This window comes from Bubalus kerabau, chromosome 13 (assembly GCF_029407905.1).
Source record: "Bubalus kerabau isolate K-KA32 ecotype Philippines breed swamp buffalo chromosome 13, PCC_UOA_SB_1v2, whole genome shotgun sequence".
Lineage (NCBI taxonomy): Eukaryota > Metazoa > Chordata > Mammalia > Artiodactyla > Bovidae > Bubalus > Bubalus kerabau.
The window spans coordinates 33513110-33538340 of NC_073636.1; the positions used below are offsets into that span (position 1 = coordinate 33513110).

Genomic DNA, 25231 nt, shown 5'->3' on the forward strand with positions numbered 1-25231 from the left:
GTTAAATACTGATTTCCAACTTTATTATGGAAAATCTGAAATGAAGAATAAACTTTTGGTTTAAGATAGTTAACCTGAAAATTAGTTAAGTATCATGAAAAGAGATGAAAATAAACTACTTTGTGAAGTAAATTTATGACACATTTCCTGTATATTTTATTCAAATCATTTGTAAATCTGAAAATAAAATGATATAAAATTATTTTAAATGTTCCTTTCAAAACAGGATATCCCAGAATACACACACAAGACATACCACCCTATTTGCTTTTATAGGAATTAAGTTCATTAAGAGCAATAACATTTTTTTCTTTTGTGTCTCCCATGGTTCATAATACAATGCTTGCACAGAGATAGGGCCCAATAAATGAAACAATGTCAGAAAAACTTATACTAGGTAAAGCCTGTTTTTTGTTTTTTTTTTTTCATATTTATTCTAGTTGCTTTATAGTGTTGTATTAGCTTCTGCTATACAGCAAAGTGAATCACTTATACATACACATGTTGTTGTTCGGTCACCCAGTCGGTTCCAATTCTTTGCAACCCCAGGAACGCAGCACGCCAAATTCCCTGTCCCTCACCATCTCCTGGAGTTTGCCCAAGTTCATGTTCATTGCATCAGTGATGCCGTCCAGCCATCTCATCCTCTGATGCCCTCTTCTCCTTCTGCCCCTCTTTTTTTTTTTTTAATATCCCTCTTTTTTGGATTGCCTTCCCATTTAGGTCACCACAGAGCACTGAGTAGAGGTCCCTGTGATATACAGCAGGTTCTCATTATTTATCTGTTTTATACAGAGTGTGATATGTCAATTTCAATTTCCCAATTCATCCCACACATAACCTTTTTTTTTAATCTTTTAAAAAATTATTTATTTATTCATTGGCTACACTGGGTCTTTAGCTGCAGCATATGGGATCTAGTTCCCTGACCAGGGATTGAAAACCCGGACCCCCTGCGTTGGGAGCGCAGAGTCTTAGTCAAGGAACCACCAGGGAAGTCCTCACACATAACCTAGTTTTTTGATGTAAGATTTAAAGGTACTCTTTGTACTTTCATCATACTTTCAAATTGTTAAATTGGTTAAATTGTTACTATTATTGTTCTTCTTGTTGCTATTTGGTATTTTCTCTCAGTGCTTGGATAATAATACTGTGTTGTTTTCTTAGTTTATTACATAGAAATTGTCTGCACTTTTCCAGTGAGAATATTAGCCTAGTTGCAGATTTTTTATTTTGTTGTTCAGTCACTCTGTGGTGTCCAACTCTTTGCGACCCCATGGACTGCAGGACACCAGGCTTCCCTGTCCTTCACTTTCTCCTTGAGTTTGCTCGAATTCAGGTCCATTGAGTTGGTGATGCCATCCAACCATCTCATACTCTGTTGCCCCCTTCTCCTCCGGCCCTCAATCTTTCCTAGCATCAGGGTCTTTGCCAATGAGTCAGCTCTTTGCATCAGGTGGCCAAAGTATTGGAGCTTCAGCTGCAGCATCAGTCTTTCCAGTCAATAGTCAGGGATGATTTCATTTAGGATTGAACTGGTTTGACCTTGCTGTTCAAGGGACTCTCAATATTCTTCTCCAGCACCAGAATTCAAAAGCATCAATTCTTTTGCACTCAGCCTTTTTTATGGTCCAACTCTCACATCTGTACATGACTACTGGAAAAACTATAGTTTTCACTATATGGATCTTTGTAGGCAAAGTGATGTCTCTGCTTTTTAATATCCTGTCTAGATTGGACATAGTTCTTCCAAGGAGCAAGTGTCTTAATTTCATGGCTGCAGTCACTGTCCGCAGTGATTTTGGAGCCCAAGAAAATAAAGTCTATCACTTTTTCCATCCCCCCCCCCCCCATCTATTTGCCATGAAGTGATGGAACTGAGTACCATGATCTTACTTTTATGAATGTTGCATTTTAAGTCAGCTTTTTCACTCTCCTCTTTCACCTTCATCAAGAGGCTCTTTAGCTCCTCTTCACTTTCTGCCATTAGAATGGTGTCATCTGCATATCTGAGGTTATTGATATTTCTCCCTGCAATCTTGATTCCAGCTTGAGCTTCATCCAGCCCAGCATTTTGCATGATGTACTCTGCATAGAAGTTAAATAAGCAGGGTGATAATTTCCAGTCTCGATGTACTCCTTTCCTGATTTGGAACCAGTCTGTTGTTCCATGCCCTGTTCTAACTGTTGCTTCTTGACCTACGTACAGGTTTCTGAGAAGCAGGTGAGGTGGTCTGGTATTCCCATCTCTTTAAGAAGTTTGTTCTTGTCCACACAGTCTTTGATTACCAGACTTAATTATTTTGACCATTTCTGCTTTAGCTTTTGTTTCAGTTTGTATCTTTTTTCATATTAATTATGAATCTTTATTTTTCAGTTTTAATGGTTTTTATATTTCAGTTTTTATATTTGTATGCTACGTGGATTTCTCAGCTCACATTTGAACATACAGTGCAAGACTAGGGCTTCCCAGGTGGCTCATTGCTAAAGAACCTGCCTGCCAACGTAGAAGATGTGGGTTTGATTCCTGGGTTGGGAGATCCCCTGGAAAAGGAAATAGCAACCCACTCCAGTATTCTTGCTTGGGAAATCCCATGGACAGAGGAGTCTGGTGGGCTACAGTCCATGGGGTGGCAAAGAGTCGGTTACAACTTAGCAACTATACTAAAAACAATGACAAGACTACTTTTTGCTTGATCATCAATTATTACTAATTATAGTATAACATATATAGTATAACATAATATAACTGGGTCTTAGTTGTGGCATGCGGGATCTTTAGTTAGCATACAAACTCTTTTCTATGGCATGTGGGATCTAGTTCCCCAACTAGGAATTGAACCCAGGCACCCTGCATTGGGAATGTGGAGTCTTAGCCAATGGACCACCAGGGGAATCCCACAGTATAACATCTTGACCCACTCACTGAAATTACTCTCCGTAAGGTATATCTTCTAGGACTTTATTTGCTCTCAGTCTTCTCAAGGGCCTTCTAGACTGTGTAAATACGTAGTCAGGAAACACTGAAGACATAGTTTCCGAAAAATCTCATGTCTCTAATTTTCTTTTGTTAGTTTTTTCCATTTAGAAAATTTCATGTATCCTCATTTTTTCCTACCAACAATAGAAATGGGGAGATAATCATCCAATTTGAGAGTTGTAAGTTTTGGAAAGGATCATTAAGTCTTAGTCCTCCTTTTCAAAGTTGAAGATACTGAAGTCCAGGGAGATTAAAATCAAGATCACACAGCTAGTTGGTGGCAAAGCCAGGATTAGAACCTCCAGCTTCTAAATTAAAATGCTCATAAGTAACTGTGTAATACAGATGAGACAGCCTAGCATGAATTATTTTTGTAATTCATTGATGATGATTATAAAAATGTAACAGAGCTTAATAACTTCTTTGCTTTTAAAAGTAACCTTAAAAACTCACATAATAGAAGCAATATTATCACAAAATTAAGTCTAATTTATATTTTTTCTAATTTTATATATTTTCTCTATATTTACAATTGTTTTGTTATTCCCATGAAGAGTTAAGAAAGGCCACTATACAGAATATTGTTAAAAAAAAATAATGCTGAGGAACCATTGTTTTTCAAGGACAACATGAAAGTTTAGTTATTTGAGGCGGCGGAGGGGGGCGGGGGAGCACAGATTATGAAACCACCCAAGAAAATAAAGGCAAAGAGGATTCTGTAAAGATGGAAGAAGGGTAGGTAGATGCTGGAGAAACATGCAAAAGTGTCCCATAAAAGCCTGATGTGAAGAAGTGTGTGAGAAAAAATATTCAAGAGGGAACACTCTTTAATTCAGATAGTATTTCTTTCTTTTTAAGATTTGGGTTTTGTATGTTTTTGTTCAACAGAAAGGAGGACTGAACAGATAGGATAAACCCGGTGTAGTGTTTATGTTAAAATGAAGGTGATCAGGACCTCGGTCACCGTACTTGGGCAACCAGTTTTCCACCCTCAACTGGAAACTGTTTCTTAATCTTTAAGAACAATACTCAGACTTTTTGATGAAATAATATCAAACACTTTTTGAAATCTCACCATAAGGGGAGGCATTGGAGCCATTTTGTAAGATTTTATAGGGATTCAATGAGATCGTGCTTCCCTGGTGGCTCAGTGGTAAAGAATCTGCCTGTCAAGCAGGAGATATGGGTTTGATCCCCGGGTCAGGAAGATCCCCTGGAGATCTTGAGTGGGAAATTCCATGGACAGAGCGGTCTGGTGGGCTATAGTACATGGGGTCACAAAAGAGTGGAACATGACTTAGGGACTAACAACAAGAACAAGGGAGATCATACATGTAAAGCACCCGGGCCAAGGTAAGAAGTCAGTAACTTTAGTTATGTGGCTTATTTATCTATTCACAACAATACTTGGAAGTATGTATTATCTCAGTATTAGAGGTAGAAATTAAAATTTTTATTCAGGTTCACAGAGCTAGAAAAGATCAGAGTTGAGATTCAAACCCAAATCATGTCTGACTCTGGAGCCAGCACTTCTAACCACTGTATTACACTCTTTTAACAATTTTTCTTAAAGCTCCTGCTTATCTCGAAATAATTCAAACTTACCATACATTTCTTAAAATTTTATATTGTACTAGACACACTCTCCAAATAGTTGAAGAAATATGGCAAGATAAATTAAAGGGGGTGAAAGAAAAAGACTACTGAAAATAGGTAAAATGGGTGAATTTTGGTGTTGCCGTAAATATTTCCTTTTTAAGGAAGTGCTTAAAGGGCCTTAGACTAGGAATGAAATCTTCTGTGATCAACTGCATGATTTGAACAGCTGAGGGATCTTCTGTTTCAGTGTATTACTTGGGAGCAAATATATGTATGCCCTTCCTGACCACTAGGGTGAAATTGAAATAAAATAATATAGTCTTCCCTAGTATATTTGTGTGGGAAATTAAAAAAAATACTTTGCAGTTATCAAAGTTTGTTTTTTTTTTAAACCATATGTTTGTTCTTCATATTGGCCTAAGAAGGAGGAGAAAAAGTATTCTTTAGACCAAGCATGTCATATCACTCAGTCATGTTTGACTGTTTGTGGCTCTGTCCATTAATTCTCCAGGCGAGAATACTGGAGTGGGTTGCCATTTCCTCCTCCAGGGAATGTTCCTGACCCACAGAACGAACCCAAGTCTCTTGCATCTCCTGCACTGGCAGGCAGATTCTTTACTACTGTGCCACCTGGGAAGCCAGACCAAGCAGGCCCCATGATGAAATCATTTCTGTAGGCGTATGCTGCTCGTGGGGCACCCCACTCCAGTACTCTTGCCTGGAAAATCCCATGGATGGAGCAGCCTGGTAGGCTGCAGTCCATGGGGTCGCTAAGTCAGACATGACTGAGCGACTTCACTTTCACTTTTCACTTCCATGCATTGGAGAAGGAAATGGCAACCCACTCCAGTGTTCTTGCCTGGAGAATCCCAGGGACGGGGGAGCCTGGTGGGCTGCCGTCTATGGGGTCGCACAGAGTCGGACACGACTGAAGTGACTTAGCATGCTGCTGGTAAGGGGTAGGCCTGAGATTAGCATCTGGATCTTTCAATGTGGAAGCCAATGTTCCCTCCAGTAGTTAATGCTGTATCTCACTATGCTATGTTGCTACTTTGAATGCAAAATGTTGTTTATCATTGGACTCTCTTTTTACACAAAGCACTCACCCTGAGAGAAACAGTAGCAACCTGTACAGAGAGGCCCTGACCCCCTGGAGAGCTTGCTTGACCAGATTTGGAGATTAAGCCATCACTGGGCAACAGCCTGGTGAATCAGTTGTCAGTGAGGGGGCACCGGGGTAGGGGGAGGGGAGGGGTGGGTACTGCAGAGCTCCTTGTAGATTTCAACATAAAAAACAAAACTCATACATAGAAACAAAACCGAAAGATTCTAGAAGATGGGTATAATAGTTTACATAGATTATTTTATATATGTATCTTGGTTTCTGGTTTCATTTGAGGATTTCTTAGTTTTGTTTCTTTAGCCAAGAGTGTTGAAACCTTTACAATCACTGTTATGTTTTATACTAAGTGTACAAAAATAAAGCTCAGAAAAGTAAAATGACCTATTAACAGGAAGAAAATAAAAAAATATCCTTTAAAAAAATAGCTCATGTGTAATGAGCATGACTTTTGTGTCAGGTCCATGCTAAATTCTTTGCTAATGATTTCATTGAATCAATATAACAACCTAGGTGATACATTGTGTTAGGAGTCCCATTTTATGGATGAAGAAACTGCAGTTCCAAGAGCTTGCTGCTGCTGCTAAGTCACTTCAGTCGTGTCTGACTCTGTGTGACCCCATAGACCGCAGCCACCAGGCTCCCCCGTCCCTGGGATTCTCCAGGCAAGAACACCGGAGTGGGTTGCCATTTCCTTCTCCTTAAATTAGAGTAAAAAAACATCTCTGAATCTAAGTTCCCTATGTTCTTTTTAGTAGAAAAACTTTTAGAAAGAAATGTAGCTAAGCATTTCAGTTAATTTAGTATCAAACACCAAATGCATTGCCAAAGTATAGCAACCTGCACAATTCTAAGTCCCTTCAGTCGTGTCTGACTCTGTGCAACCCCATAGACGGCAGCCCACCAGGCTACCCCGTCCCTGGGATTCTTCAGGCAAGAACACTGGAGTGGGTTGCCATTTCCTTCTCCAATGCGTGAAAGTGAAGTTGCTCTGTCCTGTCCGACTCTTAGTGACCCCATGGACTGCGGCCCACCAAGCTCCTCCGTCCAAGGGATTCTCCAGGCAAGAGTACTAGAGTGGGGTGCCATTGCCTTCTCCGAGCACAATTCTAGTGCCTGTCTTACTTGCACTGTTTTTAGCAGGATAAAAATCTTAAGAAGTGGTAATACAAATACATTTTTACATTTATAAGAACTTTATGTTTTTTCAAAGTTCATGTCAGACTTCCTAAGTAATTAGCTTGATCAGAAAAAACTTCTATTTCCTTGAATTGCCTAGGTTAGAATTTCCCAAGGTGTGCGTTTTCTTTTAATACCGTTTTCGAAGTTTTATTTTATCTTTGGCTGCGCTGAGTCTTTGTTACTGCACACGGGTTTTCTCTAGTTGCATCGAGCAGGGGCTACTCTCTAGTTGTGGTGCGCAGGCTTCTCATCGTGGCGGCTTCTCTTGTTGCGGAGCATGGGCTCTGGGGTGCATGGGCTCTAGATTGTGGTGTGCAGGCCTAGTTGCTCCGTGGTATGTAGGATCTTCCCAGACCAGGGATCACACCCATGTCCTCTTCACTGGCAGGCGGATTCTTATCCATTTAGCCACCAGGAAAGTCCCAAGGTGTACTTTTATAAAACGAAAGGTAGTAATTGATAGTACATGGTAAAGGGTTGCAAGGTGAGATAACTTTAGAAAATACTGTTCTAAGCATCAGTATTTCTGCAAGACTTCTTTGAGCCTGTACATTGTGAGCCTCTATGTATTTTAAAGAGGCAGTTATTTCCCTCACTTACTGGTTTTATATGGAACTCTTTATGGAACTCTCATCTCAGAACATAATTTCTCAGATTAGTGATTTTTGAAACATACTTCTGAAAAACACTAAGCTAACAGCTGGGAAGAATATTGAATGAAGTGGGACTATCTCAAATTATATTGAGAAGTGAGGATTACAAGATAATAGACAATATTATTCCAATGTTATAAAACAAGAAAGTGAAAGACAAAGCCATGAAAGACTGGAAGGAATAAAAACACCAAAAAAGTTAACAGGCTTTATTAATAAATCTATTAAAGTCAAAATATGTGTCCAAATGTATGCGCTACCACAGTGTCCTTGAGTTGTTTATGGCTGATGAGTCTAGTGTTTGTCAAGCCTAATTCGGAAGAAATTTTAAGATCTAGATGTGCTGTATATACCTTGCTCAGTAACTCACTTAAGTCCAATTGGGCTTTTGTTTCTTAGTTTCTGCAATTTTAAAGATGGAAGATATGGTTTACTTCTTCTTGATACCAGGATTTTGTGAAGACTGGAGACATAATGCAATTAATTTTCTCCTAATATATAACATGGGAGGTGCTGATGATGTGTCCCAGAACCTGATTTTTTTTTTTTGCCCTCCAGGCGCTCTCTCTCCTGTGAGCAAGTACGTAGAAAAGTCTCACAAGAGGGCACTTCAAAACTTGACCTGGCTTGACTTGCCTGGTAAATGATTAACATGTTTCAGGCACGGCTCAGCCTGTGACTCCGACCGTTGTCTCGGCTCACCAGAGTGAATTTCCTGCCCACGCTATCTGATAGAAATCAGGGTTGCTCTGTCTCCAAGGACATCCTCATTCTTTTGGTTTCTCCTCATAGATCCCCTCCTTGAATGGCTACCTGGCTTCTTCCCACCTCCTTTGCTCTTCTTCCTCCGCTGTCTCCCAGTTGTCAGTGTTCCCTGGGGCTCCCGTCCCCAGCCCCTTCTCCTTGCTCCATGAATCATTCTTCACACCTGTCACCTCCCTCCTCAGCTTTGAAATCACTCACTTTCCCTTCCTTTCTCTGGATGCACCAGGGTGCTTATCTAAGCAATTGACAGTGTCACTCGATGTATGGGAAAGAAGAATACATCCAGTGAAAGTAAAATGTTTATTTCACTAATGTTTCAGGGGACTATATTAATAGAAGTAATTTCCTTTCTTGGGTCATGGGAGCATTGAGAATTCACACAGTCTGTCTCTTAAATGTCCGCATCCCTGTCCATCTTTCTTTGTCTACCACCCACTGGTAACTTTCACTTAATGTTTCAGCACAAATTTCTACTTCATGAGCAGTTTTTTCTCTTGTTTAAGTTTCACCCCTTCACCCCTCATGTACCATTTATACTATTACTGATCACACTCAACTAGTATGTTTTACAGGCTCAAGGCTGTAAGGCACAGAGGTGCCTATGTTTCCCTGTCCCCTCTCTCTCTCATTTTTTTCCTTCTGCCCTTTACAAACTTGGACCTACACCCAGGCTACAGACAGTGTCTGTCAGTAAGTGCCAGTCATTGGATTCAATAACATAAACAATAATTTATCAAATTCCAGTTTAGAGAAATACTACTAAAATTTTTTAGTATATGTGGTTTAATTTTTTCAAATTTTCTAATTTTCTAAGATGGACTTTTATTCTTCTAGAAAGTTAATATATATGACATTCTTCTCAAGTACTAAATTTTTAAGTTCCAGATGATTTCCTATTTATGCCTCCTGCCACTGGTGGCTCAAACAGTAAAGAATCTGCCTACAATGCAGGATTGGGAAATTTCCCTGGAGAAGAAAATGGCAACCCACTCCAGTATTCTTGCCTGGAGAATTCCATGGGCATAGGAGTCTGGTAGGCTACAGTCCGTGGGGTCGCAAAGAGTTGGACACGACTAAGCAGCTAACACACACAGTGGCCACTTCCCCAGCTTCATCTAGTGGTGTCCTCGTTAAAATGCTGCCATAGAGGACTCCTCAGCTGCGCACCTAGGGTGGTGAAGCAAAGATTGGATTCAGGGCACCTGGGATGGTGGTCTAAATTTTGGCAAAATCCTTGCTGTGCTAGGAATAGGTTTTCTATAAATTTAGGATTTTATGTTACACAATAAGATGTATCATATTTCATTGTCTTCTTTTTTTTTTCTAACCCCAGTAGAAATGCTGAAACCATTCTGTGGATTTTATAAAATTCTAATTCATTCTCAGACAGACTTGTTTGGTTTTAGTCATATATATTGGAGACACAGTTAAACTGAAATAATTTTGAGTCTGTCCTGCTGTAGTTTGCTAGGGTTAATAATTTGCCTTTTATTCTTTTAAGGTAGAGGCAGACTGTTTCTGGATGTATTCTGAACTATCCTATTTTCTACAAGATATTGTTCTTAAATATTATATAGAGAATTTCATGCATAAATCAATTCTGTAGAGAAATCAGCCATTCAGATATTGTTCCTGTGACAACCTATTAAAAATGCTGCTGTTTAATTGCAACATTTGCTTTCCAACATACAGCACATCATAAAAGGCTTCTCTTTTTTATTTTCCTAAATGTTATGTTGGAAGAATTACTTGCTGCCATTTCTTTATATAGCTTATTATGAAATAAAAAGAAAGGGAAGGAAAATTATTATTGCAGATGAAAATGTTTTTAGTCCTTTGGCACAGTGCTCTCAATTGAAGCACTGTATCATTTTTAATGTTGAGAGCATTGTGCATTACACATCTTAAAGAAATTAATTTCACATTTCCCAAAGTAAATACACAGTATCTTACTTTATTCTTAGCTCTCAGCTTTGTCTAGCTCTCAGTAAACATCCAGAAAAGATTTGTTGAATGCTTGAAAGGAAGAAGAATCTGGACTCCAGCTTGCAAACTGAAATCATGATTTTTTTTTTTAATCTTACTGTCCCATCAATGAGAATTTAACTTCATTGGATTACTATCCATTCTTGCCTTCCTTCCCTCCTTTCTCAGAGGAAGACCATGCTAAAGTTAATCTATTTACATGATTCTTTGCTGTTAATCTATTTACATGATTCTTTGCTTTACATCTTTCCCATCTTCAAGAACAACAAAAGTGATGACCTGAAAAGCCACACACACACACACACACACACACACACACACATCCTTCCTTTCTTTCTCCTGACCCAAGCTCACTCTCAGTTCACTCTTCACTTCAGTTAATCTGGTTTCTGAGGCTCCAATGTGGAATCAGAACCCAGAGATTCTGGACTCAGCATTATCTCTCACCAGCTTTGTAATCACAGGCAGAACGTGCAACCTTTCTAACAGGATGCACTTCATAGATATTGAGAATTAAGGGAGATGACGCATTTAAAATGTACTTTTGCACGGCCTGACACATAGTAAATGTTCAATAAATGGTAGTTACTGTTCTTACTGATTGAACAGAGAGAAAGGAATAAAGGAAAATCTGGAGTCAGGAAAGACTTGGCTGATTTCTAAAGACGGTGATGAGACGGACCAGCCAGAGTGAAGAGCTTGTTGGTCTTAAGCGCTAAGGAGAAATAATGTTGGAGAGTGAGGCAAAATTATGAGGCCTCGGCAACCATGCCCCCCCACAAATGGCTCTAATGAGCAAGACGAATAAATGACTTGGGGAAGGGAGGACACAGGCGGAAGTGGGGTTTTAGCCACCTTGATTTGGGGGCATGCTTCCCAGGTAGCTCAGTGAGTAAAGAACCTGCCTACAGTGCAGAAGACACAGGAGATATGGGTTCAGTTCCTGGGTCGGGAAGATCCACTGGAGGAGGGCACAGCAACCCACTCCAGTATTCTTGCCTGGAGAATCCCATGGACAGAGGAGCCTGGCAGGCTACAGTCCATAGGTTGCAAAGAGTTGGACATGACTGAAATGACTGAGCACGCATGCATGCAGGGTACTGCGAATCCCTGAAGGGCAGTCTGTACTGTATCTACACAGTAAGCTGTGTACTGTATCTACACAGCCCCAGGGAACCACAGCCTCCACCAGCCACTGCTGATCCCCACCAGGCAATGGTAGGAGAGCACAGCGCAGATTCCTATGAAGTAGAAGCTTCACCAAGGCTTATTGAAGGAATGAGTGACTGAAGGAGGACTTGGACTGGAGGTTGTTTCTAGGTGGGAAGTGATGAGAGCTGAGATGATGGTGAAAACAATGGGAATGGAAATAAGGATGCAAATCCTAGATGCAGTTTCAAAGAAATACTAAGACTTGGGCTCATATTGGGTGTAAACTAATAAAAGGAGCTGTATTTCAGGTTTATTGTATACAGCAAAGTACAGCATCAGAGCTATAGCATTTGACACATTCTCGATTGTTGTTTAAGCAGATATTCTGTATTTTTTTTTTTTTAATATTCTTTCATTTATTTACTTGGCTGCTCTGGGTCTTAGTTACAGTGCACAGGCACTTTAGTTGCAACATGTGGGATCTAGTTCCCCAACCAGGGATCAAACGCAGGGCCCCTGCTTTGGGAGCATGGAGACTTAGCCACTGGACCACCAGGGAAGTCCCAGACGTTCTATATTTGAAACCAATCGAAATTAATCAAGTTTCAAGGTGATGATAGTATGTGATTATTATTGCCATTAAAATACGTCTCTGTCCTTTCTACTCCTACTCCTTCTGCCCAGGTTCTTGACAGTTTTATCTCACACCTGGGCTGTTGTCATCTCCTTCTGAACCCTGGCCAGGGCAACCTTCTCATCTTCACACATGCCTGCTGGTTGCCTCCTCCCCATTTTCTGTCCATAGAGTTGCCCTCTTCTATGAAGACCTTTTCTTCTACCATTTCGTTCCCATTACCAGTTGGAATAGTAGTCACCCTTCAGAACCAAATAATGGGCTGTTTGCTCCATAATGTCTGATCAACACACCTAGACTGCTTTCCTTCTGAACTCCCAGAGCACTACATGTCACAATCAGCCTGGTCCTGGTCATTTTGTTAAGTGGACATCCCTTTATCAGTACTGTATTTATAGCCTCTGCAATGATGGTACTGTGTGTTGCCTAGTTATATAATAAATATTTGTGGCATCAATCCAAAACTGTATTAAATACTGCAAATTCCTTCCCAACCCAAAGTTTCCCTGTGGGTAAAGGCTCATATATACAGCTTCATGTTAGTAGTATGTATCTTTTGCAAGATGGAGAATTTCGTATCACTGTTGTTGGGGATACTTAGGGGGAGAATAGGAAGTTTTGGCTGGGAGTAGAAAAAGTGAAAGGCAGGGCAGGATTAGTCATTCTTGCAGGTGACTTTTTGGTTGGATAAAGGATGCTGAGGAAAATTAAACTGGAGCCTTTACTGCCACACTCCCTGCCCCATAGGAGGGAGGGTAGTGAACTGAATCTAAGAGGTTTGGGACTGCAATCTGTGGGTCTTTGGGAACCAAGTAAGATCTGCAAGTCAGAAATCCAGGGCATTGAGCTGAATGGGGATCAGTGGCAGAAAAAAAATGTCTCCTGGCAGGCAGACCACCTGCAAAAGGCAAGCTTAATTTGCAAGGATCTCTCTGAACCCTCCATGAAGTGTGAGTCTAGAATTTCTATTGGACAAGGAACTTAGTTGTATAGTGCCCATTATTGTTTGTGTTGTTTAGCTGCTAAGTTGTGTCCAACTCTTTGTGACCCTATATAGCCTGTCAGGCTCCTCTGTTCACAAATTTCCCAGGCAAGAATACTGGAGTGAGTTGCAGGATCTATTGTAGGATATAGAAAATGTTATCTATGGGCTGTTATTATTTTTAATATCTATCTATTTATTTATTTGGCTCTACTGGGCCATAGTTGTGGTACTCAGGATCTTTAGTTGCAGCCTGCAAACTCTTAGTAGCAGCATTCAGGATCTAGTTCCCTGGTCAGGGATCGAACCCCGCCCCCTGCATTGGGAGCATGGAGTCTTAGCCTCTGGACCACCAGGGAGTCCCTATAGACTGTTGTTTTATTCATTTTCTTGGTGCTTCAGTCATGACAAGACTATTTTAGTTCTAGGTTCCTAAATCAACTGAATTCTGCAAGGATTTTCAGAAATACAGTATGTAGCCTGGCGAGACCTACCATACAAATAAATATTCAGCCAGTATTTTCAGAATTGTTAAACGTGGCTAAGTAGCTGTCATGGTCCATGGTGTGGTGAGGATCCGAGTGTGACACACCCTCCCTGGGCTCTGGGTCTTCCCATGAACTGCTCACCTGGTCCAAGATACCTTTCTTCTCTTCTTTTTTGCAACCCTTCACCCATACTTAACCTACATAGTTTTTACCTTGATATTACCTCCTCCAAAAATCCTTCCCGAATGTTTTCATTAGAGCCGCTCCCCATGGATTGGGTGCCACTGCTGCCTGGTCCCAAATAGCCTGAGCTTTCATCCTCACACTTACTTCAGGTGTGGCAGCTTCCATCTATGAGTCCTGCTCCAACCACTAAGCTCCTCTGGGAGTCCTGTGGGTGCTGAGTAATTATCCTTTGTTTTTGTTGTTTAGTCACGAAGTCTTATCCAGTTTTTTTGAGACCCCAGTGGACTGTAGCCTGCCAGGCTCCTCTGTCCATGGGCTTTCTGAGGCAAGAATACTGGAATGGGTTGACATTTCCTTCTTAGGGGGATCTTCCCCACCCAGGGATCCAACCCAAGTCCCGTGCATTAGCACTCCAGTTCTTTACCACTGAGCCATCAGGGAAGCCCCACTGAATAATTAGCAGGTACTCAGAGGGCCCCTGAGGTCTCAAAAAAATGTTTCAGTAAATGCATCCTCTTAGTACAGGACTTGCAGGTGAATGTCTGCTACACAGAAGTGAGCTGTCAGTATTTGAGTTTGATGATAATTTTGGAGAACTGCAATCCCGTTTTCTCCTTTCCTTCTCCCCACCCCATCCAGGTGGTAGCTAAACCAGACTGAAAGATAGCACCTTGCTTCTGTGCCTTAAGCTAATAACAGTTCCCATCCAACCCAGTATTTAAGAAGTGATTATTTTTATTATGTGTCCCCTGGGGAGAAAAGCGGAGGTACAGAGCAGTTTTGGATCTCGGTGAATATTTGAATTTTTGCTGCCAAACCTATTAAACCCACCGCAACAGTCTTTCGGGTTTTTCAAATATTCTGCTGGAGAGGGCTCTCTGGATACTCATTTTCGTGTGTAATATAAACCACATGGTAGTCATTACATCCATCTAAATACTCTTCTAATAGTTTTTCTAAATTTGGGGGGAGGGGGGGTTGGCAGGAGTGCTATAAGTCTTCAATAATTGTAAAAAGTTTTTCAGAGGACAAGTGTCAACCTATGGTTAAATAAGGTAAAGGTAAAAATAAGTGTCAACCCATGGTTACGTTGAAGCAACATTTTCTCCCAGTGCAGAAAAATCATCCGGCTCTCAAAATGTGAACTAGGTCTTGCTTTTATGTTTTTTCCCTAAGGGTTACGGTGCCCGATTAATTATTATTCCCTTTGCTTCGATGACAATAAACTTGACTGTGGGTCGATAAAAATGCAGGGTGAAAAAATAAAGCCACCAAAACCCTAGTTGGCGCAGATGTAGGACGCCTCCTGTTTACACTGAGCGCAATGATGGGAACTGACCCAGGATCCAAGCGGAGACGATCAAATACCGTCCAGAGTTTCCTTACACGTAAAGATAATGGCCGGTTAAAAAGTTCACTCAGAGTAGCATTCCGGCCCGAATGGCGTCTGTAGTTTCGTTATAAAACTTGAGACGCCGCGCCGGCAGGGGCTGGGGGCGCCCGCTCCCTCATCCAGGGCCCGGCCGCCAGCGCTGACAGGTGCCCGGGGCCGCCGCCGCGCCGAGAGTCGGCGCGCGGTGGGGGCTGTAGCTTCGCTGCACCCTCGCCTGTCAGCCAACTGCGCCGGCGGGAGCGAGCGCGGGACGGCGGGCGCGCAGGGCGGGAGGCCGGCCGTGGTCCCCGGCGTCCGAGTGCCCCGCGCGCCGCCCAGACCCGGCCGGTCCGCCCGTGACCGCGGGGGCGGGGGCCGAGCTGCCGGGCGCGGGGGAGCGGGGCCGGGCGCCGGGGGTTGGCGGGACGCGCGCTCCGTGCCGGCGCCCGGCCTCGAGCCCGCGGGTCCCCCCCCCCCCCCCGCGTGCCCGCGCCGCTGCGCGATGCAGTGTGGGGAATGGCTGGGGTTGGCTGAAGAGCGCACAGTGGAGTTTTAATGTCCGCCATGTTGGCCATGGCGTATTGAGGAGAGCGAGCGAGAGAGGAGCGGAGCGTCTCGGCCTCCCACCTCCAGGCGGCTCTGAGTGCCCGGACGGCGGGCTCCGCGCTCCGCCCCTCCAGTCCCCGGCAGCGGTGGGCGAGTGGGGACCGAACCCCCGGTTCTCCATGATCCCGCTGGCCGGGGCCGTTTCCCCAGAGCGGAGAGGTATCTGCTGCGCCTGAGATGAGTAAACTGTCGTTTCGGGCGCGGGCGCTAGACGCCTCGAAGCCGCTGCCGGTTTTCCGCTGTGAGGATCTGCCCGACCTGCACGAATACGCCTCGATAAACCGGGCCGTGCCGCAGATGCCCACCGGAATGGAGAAGGAAGAGGAGTCGGTACGTGTTAACTCCCCTGTCCGACCCGCCGCCGGGCCCCGCTCCCTCCGCTGCCTGCGGCGGCGGCGGAGCGCAGACCCACACAAAATGGCCGCCATCTTCTCTCCGCCGCCGACTCCCGTCGCCGGCCGGGCCTTTACCCTGGGGCCCCCGGCCTCGACCCCCGGCCGCCGCGGCCCGGCGAGGCCTCCTGTCGGGCCACCCGCCGACCCTGGCCCCTCGGACCCGGGGCCCGCGGAGTTCGGGCGCCCGAAAGGCACAAAGGGGTCACGTGACGAGGCTGCCGGCAGCCATTTTGTGGTCGGAGCGCTTGGGCTGGGCCTTGTGCATCCGGAGAGGGAGCGGGCGGGCGGCGGGGGGTGCGGCGGCCGGGCCGCGGAGGCCCTGCCTGCAGGCCTGTCGGCGGACCGCTGGGTGGCGCTCTGGGGCCGGCTCGGCCTTCGCGCGCCGCCGGCGCCGGGAGCGCAGGTTCCGGGCGCTCGGGTGGCCGTGCTCTCTCGGCGGCCCGCAGGGTGGCGGGGCTACGCGGCCCACGTGGACCCGCCGAGAGGCCGGGCGGGGGCGGCGGGCGTCCTGCAGCGGAAGGTCGGGGCCGGCGAGCCAGCCCAGAGCCGACCTGCGTCCTTCGTCCTCTTTCTGGGACTTTTGCATCCATTTCTCCGAGTCCTACTTAATCGGAGGGTTGTCAACTCCTGCTCCTCCTGACTTTTTCTTTGATCCTTGAGAACATGTTGCAGATTCTGAAGGGAACTCCGTGGCTATTCTAAAGCCTGTGTAACTTTATTATTTCTTTACCTAATAAAACTAAGTTCGCCTGATTGCTGGTTTCTCAACCTACGGGAGACAAGACCCAGTCTAAGTAGATGTTAACAGACCTCCGTTTAGAAAAAGGGTTCTTTCTTATCCTCACCGAACTCAAGTGGAGTGAAACCTTACCCGGGAGATGTTTTCCATGGGTGGGCTTCAGTGTTTAAATGTTGACAGCCCCCAGACACTGTGTCGTAGCTGTGGCTGTCCTTGGTCGTGGAAGTTGGGCTCAGACACAAGACTTCGTCTCGTTTCCCCCAGATCCTTGTCGGTGTCATTCGATGCCTTCTAAGGAATTGCATACCTTGGTTTTCAGGTACAGCCACTTAAACAGGGGGCAGTGTGTTGACAGTTCAAGAAGTCGAGGAGTCGCTGGATTGGTACTACAATTTTGTGGTGGAAAACTATACTGTAATACCTCTATTTGGTACTGTACGGAATTTTTTTAATGTAGAAATTTTGCTCTGTACTGTTGATTTTGAAAATAAAGCTGTTGAAACTGTTTGGGTTGTTCAACCTTTTAAAGTCAAAGAGTTGTGACAGTTGACTCTTCCTTCGGAGAGCAGTGTCCTTAGCGTGTGTAGTAGTTGAGATTGTCTAGTCCTGACTCGGAGCACGTTACCTGTGAGACAGAATCTCCTAATTTCTTTTACTTGTTACCAACTTTGAGAGTAGAATGGTGCCGTTTGTTTATTTTTAAATAAGTGATTTGTTTTTAAAAATTAAAGTACTTGTGACTGCAGAATCTTGTCTTTTGGTTTTATTTTTGTTTCTTAAGTTTTACAAATAATGCTTTCAAGATGGGGGTGTCAGTGTTAAGACTGACCTGGAAATTAAGTTGTAGCTATTGTTTTGCCCCCAAGGAACTGCAGAGCTTTGATAAAAACAGCACTACACAGTACACTTTAGAAACATACTGGTCTGGCTTCTTTGAACACTTTGGACTGTCTCAAGAGCCACAGCCTGAAATCAGAGCTGAGCCCAGCTGAAGTACCAAGGCTTATTAAATTTTTACAGATAATTTTCATTCACTGAAAGAATTTTGACGTTTATTATTTTCTAACATGTAGAGTCCATATTTTTAAGGAGTTTTTTTCCCCCTCAGACTACCTTCTCCTATCATCCGTTTAGAATTTGTTTCACTTCACATCCAACCAAAACTATGACCAGTGAAACGGAGACCTCAGGAATAAATACTGAATAGAAGAATGTAAACAGTCCCAGGTGGAACAGCTGCTCTCCAGTCCTGCGGTTCATACCGGCCAGAGGAGGCTGTATAGCTCAAATCACAGTATTAAAAGTAGAATGTTGATATTGAAAACGTATACTAAGCACAAATAAAGGTAACTGAATATTGAGTTAGCCTTAGAAAAACAGTCCTTTTGATAATTCGCTAAAGAAGGATATGCTTCTTATAAAGACAAAAGATTAAAACAAACATCTGCCTCTGATTGACATGTTAGTTAGGGTCAGGAGTTGATCACGAAAGATGGGACAGAATTAGATGAGAATAGTTTTGTGTGTGTGTCACCTTAAGAAAATTGTGTGGACCATACGTGGTAATTGTTAACGTATTTTGTTTCTGTGGTAAATGTGACGGAAATGCTAGGTCTAAACACGGAAAATAACACGTATTTTCATTTAATTTTTACATTATAAGCTGAATGCACTGCCTTAATAAGGCATATCTCTTAGTTTTTAAAAAACAACTTTTAAGTAGAAGGTCCCCTCCAAACATGAATTTTACTCAACTTTAGAACTTAGTTGTTTAGCCCTTTTTTTTTTGATGAAGATTGAGAAATAATTATGGGGTCGCACAGGGTCGGACATGACTGAAGCGACTTAGCAGCAGCAGCAGTGGATTAAAGGACTTGACTGAATCATAGATGCTGGAGATTTATTGTCTGAATTGGTATAATGTGATACCTTGTAACTTGTTACATCAAAAAGTTAACAGTTGATAAGGGCTTTGGTTTAATGAATAACAATTTTCAAACCATAGGAAATCAATAGACTGTCAGCTCTAAATATGAAATAAGTCTCTTTGGGGTTAAAAGGGACAGAAATTTAAATAGCAGGGCCAGAGGTTGCACCATTGTAATTTTTATAACATTTTAAGTTTATCATCTTCTAAGTAAGAAATGTTGTATACTACTTAGTGCTATGGCTTTACCTTTAAATGAAAGGATAGTTTTTCCAAGGTATCAGTACTATAGAATGTTTTTATTAAAAAGTTGACTTATTTTGGTTCAAATTGGAGCTTTCCATTGTTAAAATTCTCCTTTATGGATACTTCTCATTTCACAAAGGACATTCTGAAAAAGGAGGTTTTAAAGTGATGCTCAGCACAGTGGAACTGCTTGGTTCCTATAGTAGTTTTTTTCTTCCCCCACTGGGATGCCAGACTCTGTGACTCTTACTGTAAGGGTGGAGGCTTAAACTCTCTTCTGTCACCAAGACTGGTTCTGGTAAGATGTGTGATGTAATTAAGATGTTAATAGTGATCTCGCCTTGTTGTTGTCCTACACAGCCACCTTTGGGACTGTTAGAAGTAAGATCCAGCCATCACAGGCCAACACTTAGTTTTAGTAGGGTTCTCACCAGACAAAATAGTCTCAGACACCTATCTTTTCTTTCTTCAAACTGTTCTTACTGGCCCAGTATACAATGTTATTAAAATCAAGTTTATGAAGTAGCCAGGTAGGTATTTTTTGTTTTTAATTAGGGGTTAAATTGGGCGTAGGTACGTATCTTTCTTAAGAGGAAAAGTAGTCAAGCACTACATTTTCAAAACTTTATTTAAAAATCTATAGTTTTTCTGTTTTATAAAAACAAATCACTGTGATAAGTTTAAAAGTTCGATTTCTCATTTTTTAAGAATCCTATTTTCCTTTAAAATTTTGAAAACCAAAATTTCTTAGTCCTGAATCTAGATTCCTTTATTCTGTGCACTGCATTGGAAGTGAAATATTTGAAATCTCAATTGCACCAAAAGCAAAGCTTAATTTTTACAGCTAGTTTGAATTAGAAAGGAATTGAGAATATTTGGGGTTTTTCCATTAAGTAGCAAATAATCAGTTAAAATCAAAGGTAACTGAGAAGCAGTAATAAAGTCTAGTTTCAGCTTTCTGTCCTGCCCAAGATATTTTTGAATCAGCAACGTAGGAGGATTGAGGACTCCTACCTTCAAAAGGAGCCTCTTGAAAACTGTCAGACGTGGTGCCTAAAGTGTTAATATTAGCTCTTGTTTCAGTGTGCGGTTTGATATTTAGGATTTTGGATTAGTATCATTTGTAATCAGACTTCATTTTCTCACAAAACAAGACTGAAAACTAATGGGCTTGTGCATCTAATGCTGTTTGGTGGGTGCTTGTGACCTGTAATGAAGTTTATACAGAACTATTACCCTTTCTGTTACTCAACAGCACTTAAAGTACCAGCTAACCAAAGGAGAGCTTAAATCTTTTAAATAAGGAATAATAATCAGGTTCATAAATTTGTTGCCAAGATTAAATATTAAACTAGCCATTCCTAATATTTTATCTAAAACAGATTAGGTTTTACTACATCATAGTCTGTAGTAGTAGTAATGGTAAAGTATTAGAGGATGTATAGGTATGTAATGGCAAGAGTTCTATTTGATATATATGAAGGTGTGGATTCTTGACTTTGTGGTTCAGTTTTTCTGAAAAGGGTATTTGTTATCAGCAGTTGGTTAAAACATAATTTTAAAGCACAGGATAATGTTTTATGTCATGGAATGATAGTGTGGTTTGTGATTCTGTTTCTTAAAAGAAGACAACCCACAAGGAAATGAGAATTTTGTATTGTAACTTGGGAATGAAATGAATTCTGAGTCTCTAAGTACAGAAGCAGTATTGAAAGGATGAAATATGCAGGCTGAACTAGATTGTGTCTTTTAAAGTAAGCTTTTGAACCCTTAAGGTGTGACTTACATTAATATATTGCAACAACTGGATATATCAATTTGGGGGGACAGCACCAGGAAAACAAGTGATTCAGATGCTTTAGACAACTTATTTCAACTACTTTCAGTGAATTACTTGGAGTTATCTTGATCAAGTTTATTAAGGACTCTTTGACTGTAGGTAATGATTTTGAGAAATTGCAGCATTTTAAACAGCAGATACCTGACTTTGCACCTTTAAATATATGAACTGTATTTCATCCACCAGCCTCACTGTAGGTAGATGAAAACCAAAAATAAAATTCATAGTTAATAAATCTACTGTGACCCATAATCTGTTTTCTCTTTAATTAATAGAGATATAATCATTTCTTTAAAAGATAAAGCCCTTCATTTATGTGTTGTTATAGAGATTATCTTTAAACAGTTGATTCAACTTTGGATATTCCTGGTGAGAGTTTTGGAATTTTGCAGCAGGCTATTAAAGCAAATCATTTTGGTTGAATTTCCTTCAGTATAGTAAGTACTAGCTGAAGAAATATGACTCAGCCTTAAGAATAAGTCCAGGGGAAAGATAAGCTGAGGTTGAAAATGTTCTGTGGTCGATTTAATATAGGTTCAGATCTTTTTCTATACTGGGATGAATTGTTTTGATTATCAGAGAATCACAAGTACCAGTTGTATATCCTCTGAGAAGGATGCACTTTGACATTTGTGGCCTTTGACAAGTTGCTTAACCTTCCAGGATGAATTTCAGTCTCTTCGTGCGCCAACCTCTCCTGACCTACTTCCTGAGGGAGGTGGCTCTCAGGAGAGTCAGATGGTGTATGTGAGGATGCTATAAACACACACTGCACTGCTACCAAATATTGACTGAATACTCATTGTGGCCTTGCTTTCTGTTGCTGTTCAAAACTACTTACATTTGTACAGTCTTTGTTTTTAGAATTGTCTAGTGTAGAAGTGTCGCCTGTCCCTAGAGAGTTGTATGGTACAGAAAGCTGTGTCTTTAAGTTTAGGTAATTATTAATTGGAGAAAGCATCAGACTGGGAGTTATTAGACCTAAGGCCTCATCCCGCTTCCTGCTGTGTGCACATGTGTATGTATATGTACTCTTGAGTTTGTGTGCTCTCGTGCACCTGGGTTTTCTTAACTGCAAGATGAAGTAGGGCTCTGATAGTTTCCTGTGATAATGGGTATATTACACTATCCCTGCACTAGATCCGTTTCCATATGCATTTTATAATAACCATTAATTTTTAAAATTAGTTGATGGCTTCATTTGCACACATAAACAGTTTATACAGAAGTAAAAGTAGTCTGTGTACATGGGTAATTAGTTCCAGTGTAGTTTAGAAAGCTTGTGTTTTAAAGGACGTAATATAAGTGAGTGCAGAACACTTTTACTGTTACGAGAATTTGAAATTAGAGGCAGAATTTTGTATTGATGGTTTCAAATTCATGCTTTTACTGTAAAAGTAATTACTATAGAGTAATAGAGTCTGAAAGGGAAAGAAAATATAAATACGGCTTTTTTGAAGTATATTGTACAAAGACTTAAGAAAATATAGATAAATCCATTTTCATTTACTTTGCAGAGTGCAAATATTTATTGTGTGCTTACAGTGAGCCCAGGACTGTTCCAGGTCCTGTGGATCCGACAGTGAACAAACAGTTCTCTTTCTCATGGATCTTGTGTTTTAGCGTGCAGGCTCTGTGAGGGTGGGACTTTGTGTCTGCTTTATTCATGGATGTATTTTCAGCACCTGAAATCATGCCTGGCGCATAGTAAGTGTCTAGTCTTTGTTTAATTGAATGACTGAATTCTAATAGGAAGACACAGACAAAAAGCAAATGAATAAAAGTGGCAGTGGATCAAGACAGTACAGAGTTTCTGGTGGAAGGAGGAGAATTCTGTGCGTGAGAGGGTCAAAGAATGGGCCCCGAAACTTGACGAGGGAGGAGCCAGCCCTCTGAAGATCTGAAGGAGAACACTCCAGGCAGACCTGAGGCGCAGGGCACACACGGCCAGTGCAGTGGGGGCAATGTGGAGAGGGTTGAGGAGTGTGAGCCAAGGGCCCAGAGGCAGTCGGGCCCATTTCTGGTGAGTTATTACAGGCGACTATACTTCCCTGGTGGCTCAGACGGTAAAGCGTCTGCCTACAAGGCAGGAGACCTGAGTTCGATCCCTGGGTGGGGAAGATCCTCTGGAGAAGGCAATGGCCACCCACTCCAGTACTCTTGCTTGGAAAAGCCCATGGACGGAGGAGCCTGTGCTTCAGTCCATGGGTCACAAAGAGCCGGACACGACTGTGCAACTTCACTTCACTTCACACGGAGTTTGGATTGTTTTGAAATGAAGTAATAAGCCTCTAGAGAGTTTCAGACAAGGCAGGACGTGATCTGAATTCTGTTTTTCAAGGTTATTGTCACTGTCGTGTGCAGAATCAGTCGTTCTGGGCAAGAGTGGCTCTGACCTAGGTGGTGGTAGGAAAGAAGAGACATAGATGGACTAGAGGCACATTTTTGAAGGTAGAACCAGCAGAGCTTGGCTGACAGATCAGGATATACTAGATGGAGAAACAGAATCAAGGATTCAGTTCAGTTCAGTCACTCAGTTGTGTCTGACTCTTTGCAACCCCATGGACTGCAGCACACCAGGCCTCCCTGTCCATTGCCAGCTCCCAGAGTTTACTCAGACTCCTGTCCGTTGAGTCTGTGATGCCATCCAACCATCTCATTCTCTGTCGTAATCCCTGATTTTTACCTTGAGCAGCTGGGTGGATGGGTGATTAGGTGGCTTACTGAGGGAGGGAAAAATGCAAGAGGGAGGGTGTGTGAAGGATGGAGTTACTCAGTTTGCAGTGCCTCTTATTCATATTTAGTTGCCTGTGCAAGAATGTAACGCTGTAGAGCAGTCTACACTGCAGGTACAATTCAGACATCATGGGCTGTACTATCAATCTGAAAGCCTTTGGGATGTGGGTGTTTCTTAAAACTGAGTTGAGGCTCAGAGGAGAAGCTCTTAGAGAATTAGGAAGAAAGTGAGTCTAAAGCTGTCTCAAGAAGGCAGGACATTTGTCAACTATGGCCACTGAGAAGATGAGTGAGGGGAAAGTGACCATTTAACCTGATACATGCCATTGGCCTATCTTGACAGTGTGGTGGGAAGGAAACTGTGATTGGGACAGAAGAAATACTGTAAGGTAAAGGGTCATTGCAAGTTTGGATGACTCCTTGGAATAGTTCTGCTATGAGAGGAGCTGAAAAAATGGCTGGGGAGGGGATGGGGAAATCAACAAATGATTTTTTAAAAAGTGAGTTCCAAAGTTCCAGTGGACAGAAACCAGGGAAGCAAAGCTGAGTCCTCCATTGCACTGGCCACTCCCTCAAGAGTTCCCAGGCCACAGGAAAAGGTCTACAGAGAAGTCCCTGGGCTCTCCAGCTGAAAAGTGATCTGAGCCTGTCTGCGGGGAAGCAGCTGGAAGGGAGGAGGGACGTTCCTGGGACCTCACATGGGGCAGGGAGTTGGGTCCTCACTGACCAGAGTGGAAAAGATCTAATGCAGGGGGCGTCCGATACAAGTTCCCAGAGGGCTGTTCCCTTAGTAGCAGGGCCAAGTGAGCTCTAGACTAAACTGTTCTGCGCTCACCCTAATAAAGACCAAACACTATCCTCAAAAAGAGCCAACTAATTTCAGATAACTGTGTCCCAGAAGAAAGCCCCACAGTGCTTAAAGGAATACTAGAAGATCCTACAGCATAAAATAAATGTTTGGTGTCCATTGAAAAGAAAACCACCAGATATGCAAAGAAGCTGGAAAAGCTAATAGCTAAGGAGTAGTCAACAAAAAGAGGTGTAGAAGTAACCCAGATAATAGAATTAGTGAACAAAAATGTTAAAACAGCTAAGTTATTAGAACTAATATAATAGTTGGACTGATGTCTTTAAAAAGAATCAGATACTCCTATTTCCTTTTGTGCTCAAGGGCTTTGTTCATAAAAACTGTTTACTGTCTTTCCCTGGATTAATTTCTTGGAGGGATTGGTCACTGATTAGAGCAGAAGTACTTTTTCCTTTTAGAAGTAAGAAAGGATGTGGTACACCGGTTTGAGCATTGGCAGTAGGAGGATGGGGGTGTTTTTCCTATGATTCTTTTTTCTTTATGATGTATGAGGTGAGCTCATCACCTCAGAGTGAGGGAGCCTGTGAGACAAAGGTGAGTGTGAGATGCTCACTTACTAGAGAAATGTAACAAGACTGATGAATCAGCTGGGAGCTCAGTATTTGTGATAATTTAAATTGAGACCAGTCCACTCACTTGGGCATATAATTCAGATATTCAACTCGAGTTCAAGACTAAAGTAGGTATATAATAAGGTTCTTCTACAGTTGAGGTTTGCCCCACAAGTACAAAGGAGGGGAAAAGAGGGATGAGGAGATTACCCGTGTATGTGAGA

At 42.3% G+C, this 25231-nt stretch overlaps 1 protein-coding gene across 4 annotated transcripts in view; it reads left to right on the forward strand.

The window, feature by feature from the left end:
* The window catches only part of EPC1 (enhancer of polycomb homolog 1), a 96904-nt gene that overhangs the window by 14762 nt on the left and 56911 nt on the right, over positions 1–25231 (forward strand). Inside the window, exon 1 of one of the 4 annotated variants that reach the window (XM_055543963.1) lies at positions 15608–16035. The exons of 2 other annotated variants lie outside the window; for them this stretch is intronic. In XM_055543963.1, the coding sequence (XP_055399938.1) occupies positions 15883–16035 (153 nt within the window). In that variant the 5' untranslated portion in view covers positions 15608–15882. Of the gene's footprint in view, positions 1–15607; positions 16036–25231 lie in introns of those variants that run through there. One more of the 4 variants, XM_055543964.1, reaches the window with a different exon arrangement.